This window comes from Sphaeramia orbicularis, chromosome 20 (assembly GCF_902148855.1).
Source record: "Sphaeramia orbicularis chromosome 20, fSphaOr1.1, whole genome shotgun sequence".
Lineage (NCBI taxonomy): Eukaryota > Metazoa > Chordata > Actinopteri > Kurtiformes > Apogonidae > Sphaeramia > Sphaeramia orbicularis.
This window is the reverse complement of record NC_043976.1, coordinates 25,745,436-25,768,418: the sequence shown is the minus strand read 5'-3', so window position 1 is coordinate 25,768,418 and position 22,983 is coordinate 25,745,436. Positions and strand designations below refer to the sequence as shown.

Sequence of the window (22,983 nt, the reverse complement as noted above, 5' to 3'; positions counted from 1 at the left end):
TCTGTTTAATACTTTGTTTATATTGCTACTGGCCTAATTACAAATTTAGTGAAAGGGGTTAAATGTCTGTTAAATGAAACACACACATTGTGTACCTCCAGTCCATTCTGTATTTTCTCTACCAGACTGTGAACGCTCCGGCTGGAACCAGTGGAAGACTCCAACACGCTGATGTTTGTTCGAGGGGGCGGGACATCCTGCACAGCTACTCGTTTGACTGACAGCTCAGCCTCCCTCTGGCGATAGGCATTGTTGGCAGCAATACTTTCACCCAGACTTAAAAATAATAATAATGATAATAAAATAAATGAATGCACTGACCAAAATAACAGAGACATAAAAACTATTACCTACTAACAGAAAACATTTTACTATCAATTGCAACCATTCGTGCTAAGTTATATAGATTTGTTTGATAAACCAACATAATATTTGCTTGGAATAAAGTCAAGTTTAATTAGAAATTTTATCTTAATCTATGTCTGAGCAGCCAGTATGTTTAGTTTGTCATCTTTGTACTTTGTTTAAGGCTGAAAAAACAAAGCAAAACAAGTGAACAGAGGCTACAACAGCAAAAATATACTAATAAACCATTAACCCCACATTTGAACTAATACTTTAAAACCACAAACATTGTTGAATTACATAGTTCATCTGAAAATGAAGTAATTTTAAGATACATTAATAAATAATTGTGTTCCTAATTCACCGCTGTCATTATGATTGGGGGCTCTCAAAAACTACTTTCTCAATGAAAACCATCATTATCTACATATACATATTTCTCTGAGTGTGGATATGTATTTTTGTGCATTATAACACATGACTGTAAAGACATGCAAATCATCATTAATCATAGCAAATCTACTTTAAAATATCCAATATCAGAAAATGAAAATCAGAAAAAAAATTATTTTTTTCATTTTTACACAGAAAAGGATATTGTAGTGTGTTTAGGAAATCTGGTTTAATTCTTTAGTTACGATTATTATTATTATTATTTTTTATGTTGCTGGTTGTAGCTTCTCGCATGTGAGAATTTGATGCTTTTGTTTAAGCAGAAGAAAATATCTAAATGTTTTAAAATCTGGTTCTGATTTTAATGAAAAGAATCATTAGTTGCAGGTGATGAGAAGTTGTCAGGTAATGAAACTCTAGTTGACTTTATCATCATGATTTCTGCATAGGATGAGAAGACTCAGCAGAACTACTAAACCTGCAGCTGTTTAGGTTTGCGTCATTCCCAAAGACTAACTCACACTAGGGCGGGAAAATCTGGAAGGGGCGTGGCTTCAAACAGCAGAGAGAGTCCGGTCTGCACACGCTCTCTGTGATGGGACGTCAGGGCCTGAGAGAGGGGACTCACTATCCTCTGATCCTGTTAGAAAGACAATAAGAGGTCACAGAAAAGTAACACATGCAGCTGAGTAAGAAGCACATGTGGGTGTGTTTTTACCTGTAACATCCTGTAGAAGCTGGTCTCCATGTCCTCCACCTGCTGTCTCAGTTTACTCATTAACTCTAGAGTCTTCAGCAGAGCCTCAGAGCACACCTGACTGAAGCATAGACACAAAGGCCAATATAGGATCATTCAGTCCTCTAAATATGATTGATAATGCAAAATGTCCCGTAAAGTGGCATAATTTGACCATTTTGTATGTTTAGTGTCACCAAGTAGAATTTCCCATTTTAACCCATAAAGACCCATGTCTTGTCAAAAAATGATTAGAATATTTGTAATGAATGAAAACAGTGGAAAGAGAACTTAAACCATGCTGTTGATCATTAACCAATCACCAGTCTGGTCAGAAATGTGAGGATGAGCTGCCACTCACCTGAGACTGTTGTCTAAACCTGGAGATGGGCAGGTGAGGGGGCTGTTGTTATGACAACAGGAAAGGAGGGATTCAGCCTGTGAGAGGCAGAGCTGAGCGCTCACCTGCCCAGACACCAAACATCTGGTGGAGTCCTCAGTGCACAGGAGTGGCAGAGTTAAGGCTTCAAACACAGAAATAAACAACCTCTGCAGTCTGTCAGTGATGAAGGGTAGGTTTTCTCCAGTTTTTAAGAAATTATATTTAACACACCAAAGAACTTAAGACCATCAAGGATCTTGATGATGTTGGTAACACATAGAAAAGCTTGTCAGACATTGTTTTCATCAGTTTTAGACTTTTTTATGAACCTAAGACATGTTGTAAAGGATATTTAGCAGCAGACTGGTGACATGTGTGATGTGGTAACAGTGTTTTCTTATGTGAGCGTCTCCTTGTGCAGGATCGAGACCCTTCAACAGGCCTAACAGGACTGGAAGCAACATCTCTACAAAGCTCAGCACACAGGCAGACACAGTATCTGCTCCCAGCGCCTCCTGCAAAAAGAAATAGGTTTAACAGGAATCTAAACATCGACACTACTGTCATTAATGATCTGTGTATATTCAATAAACCCTCAACATAGATCCTGAATTCACTATCTTAATGAACATTACGCTTCCCTACCTCAAGCAGCTCGTTCAGCAGCTGCAGAGCCTGGAGTGAGCAGGACTCAGCACCCTCTACAGGTGAGCTGAGCCACTGCACCAGAGCAAGTCCAGACTCTGCCTTACGTCCTCCATCCAGGCCCGGCCCCTGTCTACGTCCTGCAGCTCTGAGTTTGGGTCCAGTTGGTTTGAAAACCACCTCAACCAGCAACGAACGAAGCCCTGGGATGCTGCACATGGCCAGGAGGAGCTCCAACACCTGCAGACACACAAGTCAAAATGATGAAGTACAGGATTAGTACAGGGTGTTTTGCACCACAGACTGAAATATTTAATACCTGAAACACCAAAAACAGAGATGCAAAAAAACATTGTTTAGTTTTAGATTAAAGGGATCGGATGCAAAATCAAAAACCTTTATAAAACTCCTAATGAGTTTTTTGAGAAAACTAAAGGTTGTACTGACCTAAAAACATTGAATTCAGATGTCCTGAGTATTATCAGCTGATTATCAGTGAAATTACAGTATTTATACAGTTTGACGCTGCATTAACTTGCAGAATTTGTTAGTCGTTTTTTTTGCTCCTGTTGAAGAAATGATGAAGAATTACCATAAATGTGCCAGCTGTGGGTTCTGCTGGGTCAGAGTCCGATTTACACAGATGCTTTAGAGTTATGCTATACCATGATGTGCATATTGCTGTGACTGACCACAACATAGGTCAGTGCTCACCACAACTTAAATCATTATAAAACTCTGACAGGGGGAAATAGGCCATCACAAATTATGTAATTAATAAAAATATCACAGCTGAATGTACATGAAAATGTATTTATTCCATGTAAAAATCATCAAAATATGATAATTTCAGTAAAAAACTGCAAAAATGCAAGTTTTCTAGTCAAAAGCAACAAAAATAAACATGCACAGCCTAACCCTCCAGAAACCAGAGAATATTAATCTGCTTGTAACTCAAAAACATTTTATAGTGAGAAAACTCATTCAGATCATGGATTGTGACTTCATCATATGATCTTTTGGTCGAATCACTCAGCTGTATGTGCAACTACTAATTATTTTTTAAAAACCTTTGTAATTTTCTTAAAATGACTGTCATGTTTAAACCGAAACAAACTAACGATTTGACATTTATTTTATCATAATATTTTCAGCCAGATCAAGTGTAGGCTTTCATATTAAGCTCTATTATTTGCATCATTACAAATTACACTCTTTATGGCAATTTGTTTTACTTTACTTTTCTTTATGTTCTACTTAACATGAAGGAAACAGAAGCAAACATTACAGAGATTATGTTACGCAGAATGAGTTCAGTCTGAACAGTGAACAGGAATTGAAAACAACCTGGCGTGGTTATTTTAATCACTGGTAGTTTGAACAGGTTAATCACCATACCATGATGTGCGTATTGCTGTGACTGACCACAAAATAGGTCAGTGCTCACCACAACTGCACCACCTAGCAAAAATTACAGATATTTGAAATAGCTGTTTATGTGTATATTATATGTTTATATGTCAGAAAACTTAAAAATAATATGTTGCAGACATGAAGCAAATGGAGTGTGGTTTCCGGTTTCACCTTGGCTGCAGAGTCGGGGTCTTTTGAGTGCAGCAGTCCTAAGACTTGAGACACACATGCTGAGAAGTGCTGATACCTGCAAGTGGGGAAAAAAACTGAATAATATAACAGCTACTAATCACATAGTTTAAACACTGTATGTGAGGATGTACAGGACTGTACCTGCTGAGGTAATCTGCGATCTTTGGGTTCTTTAATAGGTCAACCAAAAGGTCAACAGAGTATTTTCTTGTCAGAGTGCCATCGCCATTTACAATAATGTTGAACACGAGCTGGAAAGTCTGATGTATGTTCTTTGCATCAAAAAGCTAAAGGAAAAAAAAAAACATGTGAACACAAGCAGAGAGGAGAGATAAAACAGAAAATAAAACAGTAGTGAAAAAGGAACAAGAAAAGAGGAACTAATAGTGTCAGTGCTGCCGTGATAAAAACTCCAAAACACAACACACTAAATTAATATGCATCTACAGCAGAACAACAGAATCATTTTGAGCTGTTTTGTAAGGTTTCATAAAATCTCAGCATAGATGATCACCACTTACCTTCTCTCCAACTTTCTCATTCAGAGTGAGGCTCGCCAGTATGGACAAAGTAAACACCACCACAGTCAGACTGTTGTGAGCCAGGAAGTTAATCAGGGTTCGGTAGAAAGGCTTCACATTGTCCTGAAACAACACATAATCACACAGATATAACTCAAAACAACATTCTGTTTGGATAGACATGTCATGTGAACCCAGTTACACATGGAGGTCTGGACAGACATGTCCATGGCAAAGTTTTGGCTTTCAAAAACACTAATTTGTAGAGATTTTCTTTGTGATTTCAATGCTCTGTAATGATTCACGGGTAAATCAAAGCCTTGTTGAAGTGTTTAAACCTCATTGTCATTTCAATAGAAGTGACAGAAATTGGTAAAACAAAATAATCCCTGAATGAAGACTACACTGAGGACAGACCAAATATTTAATAAACAGTTCAGTGAATTATTTTTTTTATGACTTGACAGACATGAATTTCCAAAAATCCCCCGGGGGATTAGTTCACCTATATCTGTAACTGTTTAGTGACAGCTGACGATAAAACTCTTATAATAATATCCAATTTAAACACCTTTATATGTTGAAGTTCAATGTTATAATATCTCTGCTTTGAGGACTAGTTAGCCTTTAATTACAGTTTTTACACAAACATTTTCAACAGTCTTATTTTAATTAAAATTTAATCAAAAATAATTTACTCATTTAATTATTATTATCTGCTCCTTCTCACAAAAAGTCTGTAAATATGCAAATATAGCCTAATTTCTTATTAAAAGCACATGTATCTATAACAAACCATCATTGTCAGAGGCTTCCAGTTTCACTAACCAGAGATTTGATGAGGCTCTGCACTGAGTGACTATCCCGACACAGGTTGGCCATGAGGCCAAGGCAGGGCATGATGATGTCATCATTATGAGACTGTCTATGGTGAGAGAACACAGAGTGAGTCGAACAGCAGATGTGTACCTTCTCGTCTCACTGAGAACTTACTGTGATACTTACATGTTTGTCATGAGAAATGTTATGAGCTCATGGATGTAGCTTGTGGACTGGAAGATGCGGGTGTTGTATGTCAGTTTCTGCAGCACCTGCAGACACTGAATCACATACAAAATCATGCATCATAATCAAATATTGACTTTATCTTCTAAAGTCTCAGAGTCTGACACTTTATCTTTAATTTGGTATATGATAATTGATGGGATGTTTATTAATGTAATGATTAAGTAATTAGAACTTTTAAAGTTGTCATTTAAGGCTAAAAAATACATCTATTGGCCATTTCTGAGAAATTTAAAAGCACTCATGTTAAAACTAGCTCTACTAAATAACTCATGTTATATCGAGCTCAGCTACAAAACCCACTCCCCATTATGTTTATTTCAAAATTTCATAAGGATTGAAAGATATTACACATGAAAAACTAAATTTTGGTCAAAAACTTGTGAAAAGCAAGAGGTAAGGACTGATCTTCGGGATGAACAGACACTAAAACTTTCTAAATAAATTTTATGTGTTTTCATTCAAGCATTTCTGGATTTTTCTAAAAGATATTCTATTACTGTAAAGTATGTACTAAAAATATACTGTCCACACAGATGTGGAGGTAGTTCTCTGACTTACCTGCAGTACCAGTGGTTCTCCAGGTGTGGCTCCGTGGCAGTGGATAACAGAGGCCAGGGTGCTGGTAAGGTTATAGCTGCTGTGAAGCATCTCTCGAGTGTCATCATCAGAGGCTACAAGACAGTGTTCAGGTGAGAGACAGAAGTTAAGTTATTTGTCCATCAAGTTAAATTTTAAATTCAGTGTTTTTCTCTCCAATTTGACATCTGCTTTACATTACGATCCTAAAAGCAAAGTGGGCTTTCATTGTTTTTAATCAGGGGAGAGTTTCTCTTTGTGACTACATGTGAGTTTTGGCTACAAGTAGGTAAAGAGCTCATCTGAGAAACTAAACCAACCAGTGGTTTCACACATTTGTCTTATGTACATGTACCACCTTACCGAGCTGTGCCAGCAGAGAGATGATGGAACTCGTCAAGGTAGGAATGGTGTTTGGGTTTCCAGCCAGCTCCACCAGCCCACTCACACACTCACTAGGTAACACTTGACCCGAGGACAGCAGCTGGTCATATTTAAGGCCTGAGACCTCCTAGAAACAACCACAACATGCAGATGTTCACTGATGGGACAGTGGGCTACATAACATTTAATATACAGAGGATGTATAGACAGGTTACAACACACCCATACAAACACTTTAGCTTCAATCACAAATCTAAACAGTGGGTTCTGATCTTCTAGACATAGTTCCCACATGTAGGGGTTTAAATACATGATTAGTAGCTGTAATCACTTATCCCTGTTAAGAGTATGCAAGATGTAACTCTGTGGCTTGACTCTGTGGCCCATGACACAAGTATAGAAGTGTATATTGTTTTTTGCAGTGGCATTAAATCAATTTTTATAATTTACCTTTTGATTTGGATTCAGAGCAGATGCTGTAGAAGTAAGAAGTGTAGTTTCTGATTCTGGCATTTCTTTGCCTGATGCTGAGGTAGGTAGGTCACATCAAATACTAACCACTATGATCAGTAGAAATATTTGTGTTGATGCTTTTTATTTTGTTACAGAGAAAAAAAAACATTCAACGACATGCTCATTATAACCTTGCTAATAGAACAAACGTATTGGTGGCCTAAGACTTTTACATACTGTGAGTGGCTCAACAACAATATATTCACATGATGGAATTCACCACATTGTTGTAGTTTAAACCATGAATAAAGTGGTTCAAGTGAACTTAACTGTCTCCAGCAGTAAAATGCAACATACATATTAATATAGCAATATTCAGATCCTTTATTTGATGTAAAAATCTGACTGATATATTTACACAAGTTATGCAATTACTGAGCAAAGCCTCAGTGTTGTGGCAGCATATTACTGTTGGAGCAACTTTAGATCCAGTTTTATAAACAGAGATACCGGATAAATCTAACAGCTCATTACATGAGTAACACAAGAGACAAGAAAAAATGTGTGATACTTACATCCGTTGTCAGTTTTATCGTCTTTGATTTTTAGTTATATTGAATGATTTGAACATTAAATGACATGAAACCATGTTGAGAGGTTTAGAGGGGAAAATCAGTATTTGGTTGAGCTGTTAACATCTGACAGATGAGCCAAGTACTCGCTGCTTTATGTAAGACATATTTACTGCACAGCACTGGTTTATTCTTGAACTGTTGTATCTTAAAATCTTGTTAGTTATATTATCAATGGTGTAAACTCTTTAGTTTAAAAGTAACTAAAGCTGTCAGGCACATGCAGAGGAGTAAAAATAACATAACATAAAGCATGAAGTAGCATAAATGGAAATGCAAAGTGAGGCAGTATACTTGAGAAAAAATACACGATTGTTGTTGATCAGTACCAAAACATCAAATAACAAAACCATGACAGGAATCATTTTTCTGCACATTTTACTTTTGATATTGCACATACATTTTGCTGTTACTATCTACATACCTTAATTTAATGTTGACTTGTGATTGAGTATTTTCAGTGTGTTACTGTAAGGATTTCAGTACTTTCAGTACTGTTTAGAACATTTAATATAGCTAATGTGGGTCCATGTCACGTCGCCTCCATGAATAATTAAACACTACAGCGTATTTATAAACACTCACCTCCACTTGTTTCTGTAGCTGAGCTGCGTTTGTCGCTGTCTTGCTGTCTCTGTATTGGTTTATGGCCATCAGCAAAGACTTCAAACACGTAGTCACATCCATCCTGTGAAAAAACACGGAGACAAAGTCTTAAAAATCAGAGTAACGACGCACTGTCACGGCGTCCATTATGAGCACTGCAACTACTAACACTAGCAACCTACACTATGTCACAATTCCAGCCAGTTAAAAATAATAATGAAACTGTGTCTTGATACTTTAATCAATATTCATCGTCCAATTAATAACATATATAAAAATGTTTACTGCAATCTACTTGTAGTGTTTTGTCTTTCCTCAGAAAACATCAACAACCGGCACCACGACGTTAACTTCCTCCCGCTTCGACCTTCGAATGGCAAAGGAACATACCATTCACAAAAAACGGGGGGAGGTGGGATTAAAACTACATCAACAAAGCTTTTATCGTTAAAATTCATATCTCGGGGAATACTTTGTAATATTTTTAGCAGTTTAAATGTAAATATAAAGGAAATTTAAAGCGAATTGATTTGAGAAATAAGCAAATTAAGCTAACACTCTCCTATGTTTTGGTTATGGTTGAGGCCAGACAAGAAGTACGTAACGTCAGGGCGGAGCAAGAACAGCCAAAATAAAATAAAATAAAAATAAAATAAAATAAAATAAAATAAAATAAAATAAAATAAAATAAAATTACACACACCACTTGTGTTTTTTATTTAGTTATGTTTTAGGACATTTAGAATGATTACAGTTTCAAAATTGTGACGTTGAGGAGAAATGATCTGATATGTTATTTGTTGTGTGTATGTATTTTTATAGATGCTTTTGACACATTTGATAAATGTGGAGTCTGTGGTTGGATGATTTTAAACATCTGAGAGCCCACTACAGAATTTTCTGCTCTCTTAAAAATATCTGCAATATTTTAATTTTCAGTTATCAGATCAAACTGGGAGATAAACCCATTTACTTTAAATGCGCAAAACCCAAAAACCACCAAACGGAATGGTGAGCAGATGAAACTGTATGAACACACAGGCAGGATGTGGTTATATGTTTGTCCTTGTAGACAGGGGTCTGGGTAAATGATACTTTCTATAATGAACGTGCAAGGCATTTACTGACCTAAAAGAGCCTTTGCAAATCATATTCCCATTGATTTTCTTCTTATTCTTATCTCTTAACAGAAATTGCTATTTGATTTAATGTTAGACTACAAACACAGTAAACACAAAAGGATCGTCAAAGAATGAAACCTTGTCAAGAATATGTTACTGTTACTTGCAGACAGAAAACATATAGAAATGCTGTCTGCCTCTGCATTTGGTAGCAGTATAAATGTTTGTTTTTTGGTTCATAGACTTCATAAATAACTAAGACAAATGTGGAGATGAATTATACTGAGAGGAGAACATTAAATGCAGAGAGACCAAGCCACACAAATATTTCTGCTTTTAAAAAACAGAATAAGTACAGGGAAAATGCAGCTGTGACTGCTGATCTCCACTGTACAGATGCCTCTGAAGCACATTATCTCAGCATTATTCTTTAAAAAGTGTTGCAATATTCATGGTCAATGTGTTACATGTGACACTGCGTAGTTAAATCCATACTTTGTTTTCTGTTTCAGTTTTGCATCAGTATTTCTTATAAATGATGGAAGTGCATGTATAAAAGAAGAGCAGATTTTGTGGACTAAAATCTCATTTACTGGCAATTTTAACAATGTTATGACTGTTACTAAATGTTTTGTGCCTTGGTAGATCCACTGTGATCTATAAGTTAGAATGATGTGGCATAACACTGTTAAATATTATTAATTTGTAGATGCAAAAAGTTTCAGAATGTAACTGTACTTTTTTTTTCACTGTTATTGTTTTACTGGTCTGGTCCACTTGGGATCATGATGGGCTAAATGTGGCTCATAAATTAAACTGAATTTGATGCCCCTAATCAAGATGCTGTTTTAAATGCTTTTCTCTTGGCTACGGACAATATTTTAGTAAGAAAACTTTTTCTCTGTGTTACTTCAAAGACAACGAACAGACAACGAACAACGACAATGAACCAAACACATGTGACAAAAATACACTCTTTACTCCACTACAAGTACAGATACTTGCACAAGTACACAGTAGAAATACTCATTGATCTGCAGTAAAAGTTAATATTACATGCTCTGACATGTATTCTCAACATATAAAAGTAAAAAATAGGCTCCGACGAACATTTTTGCCAGCTCCAACTGTTTATGTGCAAAATGAAGTGAACCTCACATCATATTAATGTAACATAAAATCATTGTATCTTCAAACCAAATCAAATGTTATACACATGCAAAAAAAATGCACTCACATGACAGCTTTTCTCTGCAGTCCAGTCACCTTTTTTGACTATTGTCCTGTTGCTGTCACTTGTCATACATAAAATAAGCCCGTGGATTCACACAGGACTTTTTCTTTTTTCATGAGTTATTGTCCCGTCTATTTAGATTTGGATTGAGGCTGGTCTTGATTTTCACATTTTGGCTCAAGCAATGAGCCTGTTTTGTACATATAAGAAGTCGAAATGTACAGATGTTTGTGGTAAAATGAAAAGAAAGTAGAGGGTGGCCATAAAAATAGACATTCAGTTAAAATACAGATAATGCATATTGTATTTGTACTTCTGAAAGCAAGGATATTGAACTATGGGTTGTATACAAGCTCTGATAGAAGTTTATTTTCTTTTGTTTTTTAACTTTAAATAGGGAAGACAATATGAGGGCTAAGAAAAAGCTATATATAAAATGTATAAAGTCTTTAGCTTTCTTATTTGGTAATCTGCATATAATCCATTCTGATCACATATAGTCCATTTAAATAGCCACAGTCCAGAATATTCTCCCCCAAAATGTCTTTAAAGCTGTCCTTGTGATGAATGTTTAAAGATCACACTGACATTTGAGATGTGATCAAGCTGTGGAGGAGGGCAGGACGTCAACATATTCAGCTGAGGAAAAAACATCTGGAAGAAAAAAAGCATCATATGAATAACATAAAAGGAAGTCAAACTGTTAAGATGACAAAGATAAATAAGTGACGGTGTATGACGTACTTTCATATTCACCCTCTGCAGCAGATAAAGCCACGGGGTAATCCTGGGCTCTCCGTGGTTCCTCTTGTGGTGTTTTTCGGGACTGGATCAACATGGCCGTCCGTCTTTTCACAGAATGGCGCAGGTGTATGGCCAGGCCCTGATTCTTTTTCTTATAGTGATGGAGTAGTTCATCCACTGTCTTAAAAAATATCTCCCCTGAACCTCCAGCTGACTGCAGACAAGCAGCACATCAGAGAGAGAAAAAGACAGAAATTAAAAAACAGGAACCAACACGAACATCAGAAAACAATTATCTCCAGAAACATCATGTTGAACTGAAATATTTGAGGAAGCTGACAGAGAAAGAGAAGTGTCATGAAGTTAATTCAAATGTAGTTAAAACCCTTCTTTGTGTATATTGATTTAAAAAAAAAAACAAAAAACAGGACAAGAAGTTTCGGTCAGTATTTACAGACATTTTACTGTTAATATTTGCTGAATGCTACTTAATGTGTTAAATACAGGTAAATGTAAAGCTACAGGTATATGGCTGTTCACAGGAGCAATACATTAATATATTATTAATATATTATGATGACATATATATACATGTATATATATAATCTAAATGTTATGGTACCTATACATCTTGTGTAACACTATGAGTGGAGTGGAAAACGTGTGAATCAGTTAATCAGCGTGCTGTTTTTGTCTCTTTAGCATCATTGGAGTTTCCACTCTAAGTGGGTGAGCTGAGTTTCCACTTGGGTTATTGTGGGTCAGACACATTTATTTACATGAACGTAATGTATGTTATTACCATATTTTATGTGAATACTAAGTTTATTATTAGCTTTATATTTGCCTGATAATAACACAGTATAACTCCTCTACTTTTTGACACAAATGATAAGCTGTTTACTTATATTAGTGTTTACACAAAAATATAGAATATAAATTATACAGTCTATAAAAATGCTGTTGAATTACATCAGGAAACATCAAATAAATTAAAGACGGAGTATTTTGAACCAAATATCAATTTGTGACAGTTTGAGTCTGTTAACTGACTGGTCAAACTTATAATGTTCAAAAAAAAAAAAAAAAAAAAAAAAAAAAGATTGAGTTACAGTTGGTGAGCATTAGTAGTTAAATTTATTTCCTTTAGCAGTAATTCTTGTTACGGATTGCTGATACTGCAAATGATACTGTGATAACATGCTACGCTGATACTCTGTAGAGATTTTAGAATAGAATTTACACCTTATTAATTGAATACATGAAATATGACAAATCAGAACTAAGTTAAGGATATTTGGTGACAAAGATAAGAAATTACATGTGTAAGTAATATATTTCAATAGTTACTGTCTAAATTTAACAAGTCAAATAAGTTAAATACCTATTTAAGTTGAAATACATGTCAGATTTATTTTGTAGGTTTTATGACAGTTTTTTTTTTTAGCAAAATTATCAAATGTGGTTATAGTACACATAGGCTAAGATGGTGAAAATTGAAAATGAGCTATAATATTTATCAGTGTGTGTGATAAACGTTTAATATGTTATTGTAAAGTAATTTCAAAGAATAAAATATTCAAAACGTGATTAATCAAAAGTATTCATGTTACAGGTTTGTGTATTGTGAATGCATGTTGGGTCTTTATTTACCAGAAGAGTATAATGTCCAGTGTGTGTCTGAAGGAGTCTGTAGGTGTACACCACTTTGCTTTTACTGCAGAGACAAACAAGATACACACATTATTCTTCAGATAATTTTGCTAGTTTAGTAAATATCAGCTTTATCCTTCTAAAATGGAAAATTATCAGTAAAGATTTTTGTCACATGAATTCTCAAATGATACTGTCATGAGCTTATTATATAATGTGTGTTAGCTACAATACATGAAATAACTGTCAATGGATTTTCTCATTCATGTAACAATTAGAATTAGTCAGATTGAGTAAAATGAGTAAGTTTACTGCTTGGATTTGTATAACTGCATTTACAACCACTTGATATAAACAGCGGATCATTCAGCATAAAAGAAATATCATGGAAAATATGTAGCATACGCATTACAGAGAATTTAACATATACTATTGACAATTATTATGAATATTAGCAGTTGTGGTGGAAGTGTTAAATAAAGAAAAATGTAACAAATAAGCATAAAAAAACCTGAAGAATGACGTCTGATATATCAAGCTGTAACTTCAGTTTGGCTGTAAACAGAACAGATACTCACTAAACACATAGACACATTGCCCCCTGAATGGTCTCGCTGTCTCGGATCAGGTAGGCTCCATCCTTGCTCTTCTTTCCCAGCAGATCCTCACACTCCTTCTTGCTGATGGCGCCATGGTAACACAGGGGCAAAGCAGCAGCCATGGTGATTGCAAGCTGAGGGTGAAGGACATTTACCTCAGAGAACACCAGACATCTGCTTCTGCTTTCTCAGATTATTAACTTTCTAAGAATTTTAGTTCTGCATTCCTTTTGGGGTCATGTACAGGAGCCACCAATCCCCTGATGTGAAGTCTGATGAAAATAAAGCCAAAGACAATGAGACAAACAGGACTGAATAACAGAATCTGGCCAAGACAAGTCAAAACTCTGAAGTGTTCAGAGCAGCACATAGAACAAAACCACTGAGCTGGCCAGAAAGTTTCACAGGAAGTATGTGTGTAAAAAGTTTGAGAAGGAGGATGTGTGAGAAAGAGAACAAAGACAAATATGCAAAATACAAATAAAGAACCTGTGTCAATAGTTTAGGCATCAAAAGAAGCAGAGCTCTATTTCTTGTGCTAAACATTATGTCATGATGAGTATAATCAGACACAGTTGAGGCTGTATTAATCATAAGTGGGTATTTAGGATAAAATGTCAGAACAGCACACGAAAACAGTGTTGAAGAGGACTTAACAAGGTACATATGACGTAAGACTAGAAGTAGTTGAACTCAGTGCCCTATAAAGAAGGCTCTGGTTGAACTAAAAAAAAAGGTGGGGGAAGAGGGGAAAATCTAGTTTGGTGTCAGACTAGTTTTAAATCTGTAAAAATAATTATCAATTCCTGCACTTTATAGTACTACGACTACTACTACTACTATTACTACTACTACTACTACTACTACTAATAATAATAATAATAATATAAATAATAATAATAATAGTAAGAAAACACAAAAAACAATAGTAATAATAATAATAATAATAATAATAATGATAATAATAATAATAATAATAATAATAATAATTAAAGCTGCAAGCAGCATTGGGCGGGACCTCGCACCGGGCGTTCCGCCTCCCCCGCGATCCGCCTCCCGTGACCGTCCACACCTCAGCTCCACTCACACCTGTCCGTCCCCATACCAGTTCCCACCCTTTAGTGTCCGTCCTCCTTACATCTGTACAGAACACCAGCGACCCTCTGCTGAAACCACCATCACCTTTAAAATGACACTTTTATTTTGGAAAACCTACTGTGTGTATGTGCATTTGTTTTGTATGTGAGAGAAAGAATCAGTTTGAAAAATGAATTGAAATTGTATGAATAATTGAGCATAAAAGTGATGATGTCTCACATTTAAGGCTTTTATTTTGGAAAAACCCTATTGTGTGAGCATGTGTGTCTGTGAGAAAGAGTACTTTTGAATGAAGAAACATTGTACAAAGAGTTGAGCGTTTGATCATAAAAATGAAAAGAAGTTATGTAATAGAAATTTTGTATTATTGGTATTTGGGGTTTTATTTTGAAAAAATGTACTCTGTGTACTTTTGAATGTGTGCAAAATTTCCAGTATCCAAAATACAATGCAGTAAAACCTGTTTTAAGATGGAGAAAAAAAAAAAAAAAAAAGTTTGGATTGTCTGGGATTTGAACCCAGGTCCTCTTGCTCCATAGGCAGCTACATGAACCACTACACTATGGACAGCCATAGACAGCTGCCCACCAAGAAGAATTTTATAGGGACTTTGTCATTGTTAAAAGTGAAAGTAAACATAGTCTTCAAAAAATCGCCATAATTCCATAACCGTAGGTCGTATCTGAAAAATTCTTTCACTTTTGGATTCTGCAGACTTGTGGGAATTGAGTGAGGTATAACTTTTTATTCAAAAGTCTGGAATGACTGAGTACTAATTGCAGAAACGTAGAGTAACTTTCAAAAGCAGATTGCCAACTTCCTGTTGGAGTTAGCTCATGAGTGTCAGTGTATGATTTGTCGGGCTCAATCAGACCAACATTTTGGCATTTGTTTCATGTTTCTGTGACATTCCTACTGGCCGCTAGGGCCGATTTTGTGTGTTTTTTAGTACATAGGTGGCGCTACAGAGTCCATTTTAGCATGCAAGGGGTTAATTTTGATATTGTATGAAAGTGTTCACCAGTCATGACATACATGGCAAATTTGGTGAGTTTTGGAGCATGTTAAGGGGGTCAAATGGCAGTCTAAAGTGGAAAAAGTATGAAAAGAAACAAATTGTTATAAATCAATAACCGTACATCCTATCTCAAAAATTTTTGGATGTGAGAGTTGTGCTGAGTCCCGTGAACGCGTAGATATGTCACATGTGGGGAAAAACTCCAAAGTGAAAAATGAGTTCCAAACATCGCAACTTTGCAGGCTTGTAAAAAAGAAACTAAGACAGTTATGGAAAAGGTGTGAAATCGTTGTATTAAGGAGGGTTCACTCTATCTTTTGGCGCTATTTAGAAGTCAATACCACAAACAGTGTCATCGGAGTTAGTTTTAGAAATTTTATTTTGAAAGGCATATTGCGAAGTTCCTGTTGCAGATAGGTCATGAGTGTCAGTGGATGATTTGTAGAGCATGATCCAACAAAAATTTTGGCACTGGTTTCATGTCTGTACGACATTCCTACTGGCCACTAGGGCAGTTACCGTTTTTTTCACATAGGTGGCGCTAGAGAGCCCATTTTGGCACCTATGGGGTTAATTTTTTCATTTTATCAAATTTTTCGCCAGGCCTGACATGTGCGCCAAATTTGGTGAGTTTTCGTGCATGTTCAGGGGGTCAAAATCCAGGTCAAAGTGGTGTGTGAATAATAATAATAATATAAAAACGAACGAAAAACAATAGGGCCTTGCTTGCAGGCAAGGCCTCTCACTGCGTGAGAGGGCCTTACCTTTCGGCTCGGTCCCTAATAATAATGCAGCTGGTGCTTTTTATAACCCATGGGGGCGTGGTCATGTCGCTAGGTAACGCAACGCGGAAGTTGTAGCGGGATCACGCAAATCCGTTTTTAATCAGCTGCCATGAAGAAGTAACCCGGGCTAAAATATGAACAACTGCAGACACAAACTGCAGTCTAATATAAGGGTGATTTCTCTGTGACACGGACCGAGGGCAATGCCCGGCGGTACCAGAGTTGGAGCTCTTTGTGCGGATGAATTTGATCCTGAAAGTGACATAAACATCCGTCAAGGTCAGCAGTGTCCGAAATGTGTAACGTGACTGTTAAAGTACTTATTTCTCCATAGTTTAAGTTCTTCATTCATCTTGTTGCTGTTGTTGTCGGCAGATGGAAGAGGGAGGAGTGGCGGTGTGTCGGAGGTGTTCGGGGCCGTGCTGACGCTGCTGTCCGCGGCTTTCATCTTCTTCACCTTCCCGCTAACAGCCTGGATGTGCGCCAAGGTGACCTGACATGTAAACACACTGATATCTGTCCGTCAGAGGACATTTGACACCATTCAAACTCTATTTATATATTTTAAAAGCCCATAAAAGAACCTGGTGTTCATTATTAATTTTAACCTGTTCATTGTATTTTTCATATTCCAAAATGTTATAATTTCTTAAAAAATGTGTAAATATCTGCACATGTTGAGTAGAGTCTTTTTTTTTTTTTAATATAAGTAAATATATACTTTATAATATAACCTCTCTATATCTAATTCAAGATTCAAAATGTTTGTCATATGCACAGTAAGAAAAGGTGTTCCATGTACATTTAAGTTCTTGATTTGATGTCCACAGAATGTCAAATATTTAAAAACATAAGAAATATAAATAGATAAAAAAGTTTTTTTCAAAATAGAACAGGGTAGGTAAAATAAAATACACAGTGCAAATGTAAATGGTGTCTGTGCAAATTAAAATGTTAATAGGTAAGTACAGTTACATAAGGTGGTGATAATAGTCTACTGGTTACATCTTTTTTTTTTTTTTTTAAACTCCTTTTACTATTTCACACCCTCAGACTGGATGTAAACCAGCATTTTATTCCATTAAAGTGCTTGTAATAAAATAAAACTGAATCTAATCCAATTTCACAAGACAATTCCCTCCACAAACTCAAACCTGTTTCTGTTTTAATGGGACATGTGCTGATGATGACATTAAAAAAAACGGTACCGGTAATTTCTTTTAAATAATTGGCTTTAATATTTATTGTTTATTCTTTATTTCTTTACTTTTTTTTTATCTTTCTTATTTTATGCATTGTTTTCTGTGCACAATCTGCACTTTATTCTGTCCTGTATTTTATTCTTCCCATACTATTCTCTGGTTATTACTCATTCATATTCACTCTTCCCATGCATGATGTATACAGAACAGCAACAGAAAATAATTAAATAATTGATAATGGTCTGTGTCACACTGTGTCCGCCAGTGTTTTATTTGAGAAAACTGGTCAAATTGTTGTATTGCCAGTCAATGATAGGAGATATATTCCCTGTATATAAAAGAAAAATAAACTAGGGCTGAAAGAGAAAACATTGAAAAAGTGACGAGATGTTTATTTATAATGAATGAAGATGCATGAGTGCTTTAAGACAAAACTAAAACAAGACTTAACCTCTCAGTGTAAATTTCAGTGGCCCACATGTTCTTTACATATACATAAATATATAATAAGTGGTGACCAGGGTGCATCAGTGTTTTTTTTTTTTATAAATACTATAAATTACAGGCATAAAAATACAGTATGAGAGGAAAAGGAGATGAAATGCATCAATGAGATATTTAACCCTCTGTCTGTTTGAATGTTTCTGTTGTTGGTCCTACAGGTCGTTCAGGAGTATGAGAGGGCTGTTATTTTCAGACTGGGCCGTGTTGTTAAAGGACAAGCCAAAGGACCTGGTACGTGATTCTTTTTCTATCACATCTGGCCTGGAATTTTTATCTTTTAGTCAAAGCACAGGGAAGAGCCACAATAATTAATGTGTCTAAAGGCCCTGCAGTGCTGATTATTGATATGAGGTACATAAATAAAAAAATCTAAGGTTTCCTACTTTACATTTGACTCTGGGTTAAAGTATCTTTGTGAGCAGCCTGTGTTCTAGATGGGACTCATTCATCTTATTACATCTCTGCAGGTTTGTTCTGGGTTATCCCTTGGCTGGATGTGATCCAGAAGGTAGACCTGCGCACCGTGTCCCTCAATGTCCGACCACAAGAGGTCAGCAGCAGAAAGCAGTGTTGTGTCAGTCATTTAGGGCTTTTGCAGGTTCTGGTATTAAAACATACTAGCCCGTTGACCCATGGGGATCCACAGGCTCTAGATGTGGTAGTTTTTATGCTGCTGTGGATTCATGCATGCTGTATCACATTTGTCCAGTAGTTACCGCCAAAGCGTTCTGGGTATAGCAACATAATTGTAAGGCTATTGTATTCCAAAATTACTATCTCCCAAAATATTGGTCCTATCAACTTGCTGTTTTCGCTGCTGTCTTTCCTTGACCAAAAATACATAAGAATGTCAAACTGCAGCCGTCAGCTCTTTCCGGATTTTGTGTGATTCCCGAGACACACATGCATGCGCACGCACGCGCACACACACACACACACACACACACAGAGGTCACTTGGCTTTTAGATTGTTTTTTGGGAAAGGGGTTGAATACTGTTGTTGACCTGTTGTTCTTTGTTTTTCTCACTTTCCCTCCACCTCAGGTTCTCACTGCAGATGGAGTTCCATTAAAGGTTGACGCTGTTGTGTTTTACCGTGTGGTAGACCCTGCCCTCTGGGTGACACGTGTTAAAGATGGCTCCCAGGTCACATATATGTTGGCCCAGACCACACTGAGGGCTTCACTGGGTGCACACACACTGGCAGACATACTGGCACAGAGGACGAGTGTCACAAAGAGGGTGGAAGTGAGTTTAATGCAGATAAAGATGAGTGAAAAACAAGAGCAATCTTTGCTTCTACCGTGACAGAATTTAGAGAATGTGCACCTGTTACTAATGTTAAATTACATTCTGTTTTGTTAACAGATGAAGTGCTCACAATCCTCTGAACCTGGAGACTATAAATAATTTCTAGATGTTTGCTTGAGACAAAAAAGTGTCATCAGTCCATCTGGATCAAAAAATTCATCCTCTGATTGATGAAAAGGGTTTTGTTTTTTATTCTTAGCTATAAATAACTTTTCTATGTGTAAAGAGTGAATGACAGTCTAGTATTCTTTTTTTTTAGTTGTAGGAAAGCTATAAATACAGAGTTAAAAAGTGCATTTGCCTTGATACAACAAAGGAAAATATAAAATGTACAGTTTATAGACCCCCAGTTTGGTGATATAAAATAAAGGAAAGACCTCTGAATCCAGAGAAAGAATATGTGATTCCTGTCTCAATTTGTAAAACAAAAGAAAAATGTAATTATAACAGTATGTAAAAGAACTTAAAAGAACATACTTCTAATGCAGACACATTTTTAAAGATTTTATCCAAATAAACATGAGTGTCTGAGGATTTCACAAAGCAGATACTCTCATTAATGATCTGAAAAATCTACATTTATGAGACTTTGATTTCAGCAGGATGATGAATGACTGAAATAACTTTAGACTGAAAGACATTGAGCAGCAACAGGGTTTATAGGTGGGATAATATAAGATTCATACCAAGACATGTGCTACCATTACAGTTTAATAGCTGTGTTCTGAGGAATTTCACATTCCTCCATTCAGAAAACCCTGCAATGGCATCATTGCATTTGCCACTTCCTCCACACCTTTCACTGGTAATATCAACACTTAAGATAAATATTACTTCAGCTGTGGACATTTTTACAGTTCTGAAATAAAATATTCAATATATAACTATTAAAATGTGTATAAAAATGAATGGAAACTATCTGGTAAAGTTCCATCCCTATGTTAGGCAGATCAGTGATTGTTAGGCTAAGAAGAAAAACAAAGCCATGTTTTTATAATGAAATTAGAGTAAAGGTCATACAGGTGGTTTAACCAATTAAATAGTCAGTTATGAAGTTTTAGTAACTGAAAACATTATGTAGTTCACTTCACAGAGAACCAGCCAGCAGATGACCAGATGCATCTCATGTTTGATTCCTGTGTTTGCATTTGATTTGATATGTTATTGCTGGAAGCTGTCATACCTCTTTTTTCCAATAGGAAGTGCTGCACACTGCAACCAGACTGTGGGGCGTTCTGGTGGAGAGGGTGGAGCTAAAGGACTTAACACTTCCCGTCACCCTGCAGCGCTGCATGGCTTCAGAGGCCGAGGCTGCAAGGAACGCCAGAGCAAAGGTTCCTACATGTCTGGACTCAAATATATAACAGAAACACACACTCACACACAGTCCGAGTTCAAAAACACCCACATGCAGTAAGTGTGTCTGAGCCCCAGCCATCTGTTTCATTTAATCACAGCAGGTTAAAGTCCCAGTAAACAGTTAACACCGCAGACGGTAAACATGCCGATGTTTATTTGGGTTTTCAGTCATCGGGTCATGTGAAGTAACAGTGGTTTCAATCTGTCGGTTCACCAACATTGTGGAGACACTAATAGACACTGACAGTAATAATAAAAAAGACAGTGTGAGCATCGCTATAGAGGAGGACATCTGAGGATGAACAGCATTTCCAGATTCCCTTTTATTAACACCTCAAAAATATACAGTTTACCTGTAAATGTGACAAAGAAAAGCATCAAATCACATGCAGGAAGTTACAACCTTCAAAGTTTACATATTTTTATTTGAAAAGATTAACAACTTACCTTGAAATATTTGTGTGGCGTTTCCTTTGCGTATGGTTGCAGTTCTAACACAGTTTATTAATGTTTTGGCCACAGTTAAAGCTAGCATACCCTAAACTTGGGATATTATCAAACTGTTATTGTCTTTTATACACCGTTGCCCTTTTTATATTATACACATCTATTTATACACATTGGTAATCGCCTTAGACCAGGAACAATGATTACATACTGAGTCCCAGTTACACTTTACCTATCAAGAATAAAACACATTGTCACAATCATTTCATGAGAAGAGGTACAAATATTTTATTCCAACTTTATGGGCAACAGTGTACATACTATTTAATCTCATACTGTTTGTTTCCAAAACGAAAAACTGCACCTTATTTTGATTCTGGTTGGCAGTATTTTCCTCATGAATATCACAATCATTCTCTGAAATATTTTGCTATTTGTTGCCTTTTTTCTTCATTTAATTAAATAGAAAACCCTTTTGCAGGAGACCATTTTCCCTGTTATTGTTGTATGTTGCTGCAGAGGTTATTTTACTAAAGCACTAAATGTAACTGAAAGAGCTATTACTGCAATGAAATTTTACTTTAGTAAAAGTAAATATTTCCTTCAGATATACTTAGATATACAAGCCAGAATGTTAAGATCCCTAGTATGGATGGATGTAGTGTAAAGAACCAACTTGTCATTACTTTTCCGTAAAACATCCAAAGGTTTTTTCTACTCTAACAGGATGAATGAAACCAAAAAAGTTTCGCATTTATGAAACTGGGATCAGAAAACTTGGACCTTATTTTCTTATAGAATTACACACACAGGCATATTCACTGATTCATCATTGAGTTTTTGCTGCTTGTCTTACATCAGGCAGATTCACGTTTTTTTATGTTCCTTTAAATGTGTCATCTCCTGTGTATGTACCTGATCTTGGTTCTCCAGGTATCTTAGAACCTCTTTCTGTGTGTCTCAGATGATTGTGGCCAAGGGGGAGCTGGAGGTGTCCCGAGCTCTGAAGGAGGCGGCGTCAGGGTTTTCCCCCGTAGCGTTCCAGCTCCGATACCTGCAGTCGTTGTCCTCTGTCGACAGCAGTGCGTCTGTCATTGTCTTCTCCCTCCCTGTTGAACTTCTGACAAACTTCCTGTCCCATCAGCCTTAGCTCCTCACAGGATGCACCATATGAATACCTCTGCAGGGAAATTAAAATAAAATGAGCCACTATGTATTGTCTGTAGTTGTCACACTGATTGTAAATGTACGTACAATGTAAACGTTATGTATTTATTAACATGTTAATAAAAAAGACTTCAATACCAACATTTGTTTTTCTTGAGATCAGCTTTAATTCATTTTTAAAGTTTACAGATTACACGTAAACATGTAACAAGCAACAGTATCTAATCTTTAAAGTGGAAATAAATGTAAAATATTGAATTCCTGAATTTACATACTATCATCATTAATAAATGACAGTTCCTGATGCAGTGAGGATCCTTTACAGACAGATATTCATCTGTATTTCTTGAATGTTTTAATTCTGTTATGCATCATAAAGGATGAAATATCCAAAA

The 22,983-nt window shown here is 36.2% G+C and overlaps 3 protein-coding genes and 1 long non-coding RNA gene across 4 annotated transcripts in view; 1 reads left to right on the top strand and 3 right to left on the bottom strand.

The window, feature by feature from the left end:
• cip2a (cellular inhibitor of PP2A) overlaps positions 1-20,816 on the bottom strand; it is a 26,140-nt gene extending 5,324 nt beyond the window's left edge. Inside the window, 15 exon segments of the mRNA XM_030123781.1 lie at positions 96-276; positions 1,260-1,378; positions 1,457-1,556; positions 1,836-1,983; positions 2,209-2,371; positions 2,502-2,741; positions 4,086-4,161; positions 4,248-4,393; positions 4,628-4,750; positions 5,456-5,552; positions 5,633-5,727; positions 6,254-6,366; positions 6,635-6,782; positions 8,326-8,428; positions 20,799-20,816. Coding sequence (XP_029979641.1) covers positions 96-276; positions 1,260-1,378; positions 1,457-1,556; positions 1,836-1,983; positions 2,209-2,371; positions 2,502-2,741; positions 4,086-4,161; positions 4,248-4,393; positions 4,628-4,750; positions 5,456-5,552; positions 5,633-5,727; positions 6,254-6,366; positions 6,635-6,782; positions 8,326-8,427 — 1,851 coding nt within the window. The 5' untranslated portion in view covers position 8,428; positions 20,799-20,816.
• LOC115411595 (SH2 domain-containing protein 1B) lies at positions 10,424-14,531 on the bottom strand. The gene is made up of 4 exons (XM_030123787.1): positions 13,677-14,531; positions 13,099-13,162; positions 11,446-11,659; positions 10,424-11,355 (listed from the first exon to the last, which is right to left on the bottom strand). Exons 1-4 carry the CDS (start codon positions 13,817-13,819, stop codon positions 11,303-11,305), a joined length of 474 nt encoding a protein of 157 aa, XP_029979647.1. The 5' UTR covers positions 13,820-14,531; the 3' UTR covers positions 10,424-11,302.
• LOC115411594 (mechanosensory protein 2) lies at positions 16,653-22,983 on the top strand. Its single transcript, XM_030123786.1, has 7 exons — positions 16,653-16,877; positions 16,974-17,086; positions 18,463-18,535; positions 18,772-18,854; positions 19,349-19,552; positions 20,815-20,949; positions 22,386-22,983. Exons 1-7 carry the CDS (start codon positions 16,802-16,804, stop codon positions 22,569-22,571), a joined length of 870 nt encoding a protein of 289 aa, XP_029979646.1. The 5' UTR covers positions 16,653-16,801; the 3' UTR covers positions 22,572-22,983.
• On the bottom strand, positions 21,107-22,446 carry LOC115411596 (uncharacterized). Its single transcript, XR_003934241.1, has 2 exons — positions 22,337-22,446; positions 21,107-21,327 (listed from the first exon to the last, which is right to left on the bottom strand). It is a non-coding gene; the product is annotated as an uncharacterized LOC115411596 (long non-coding RNA).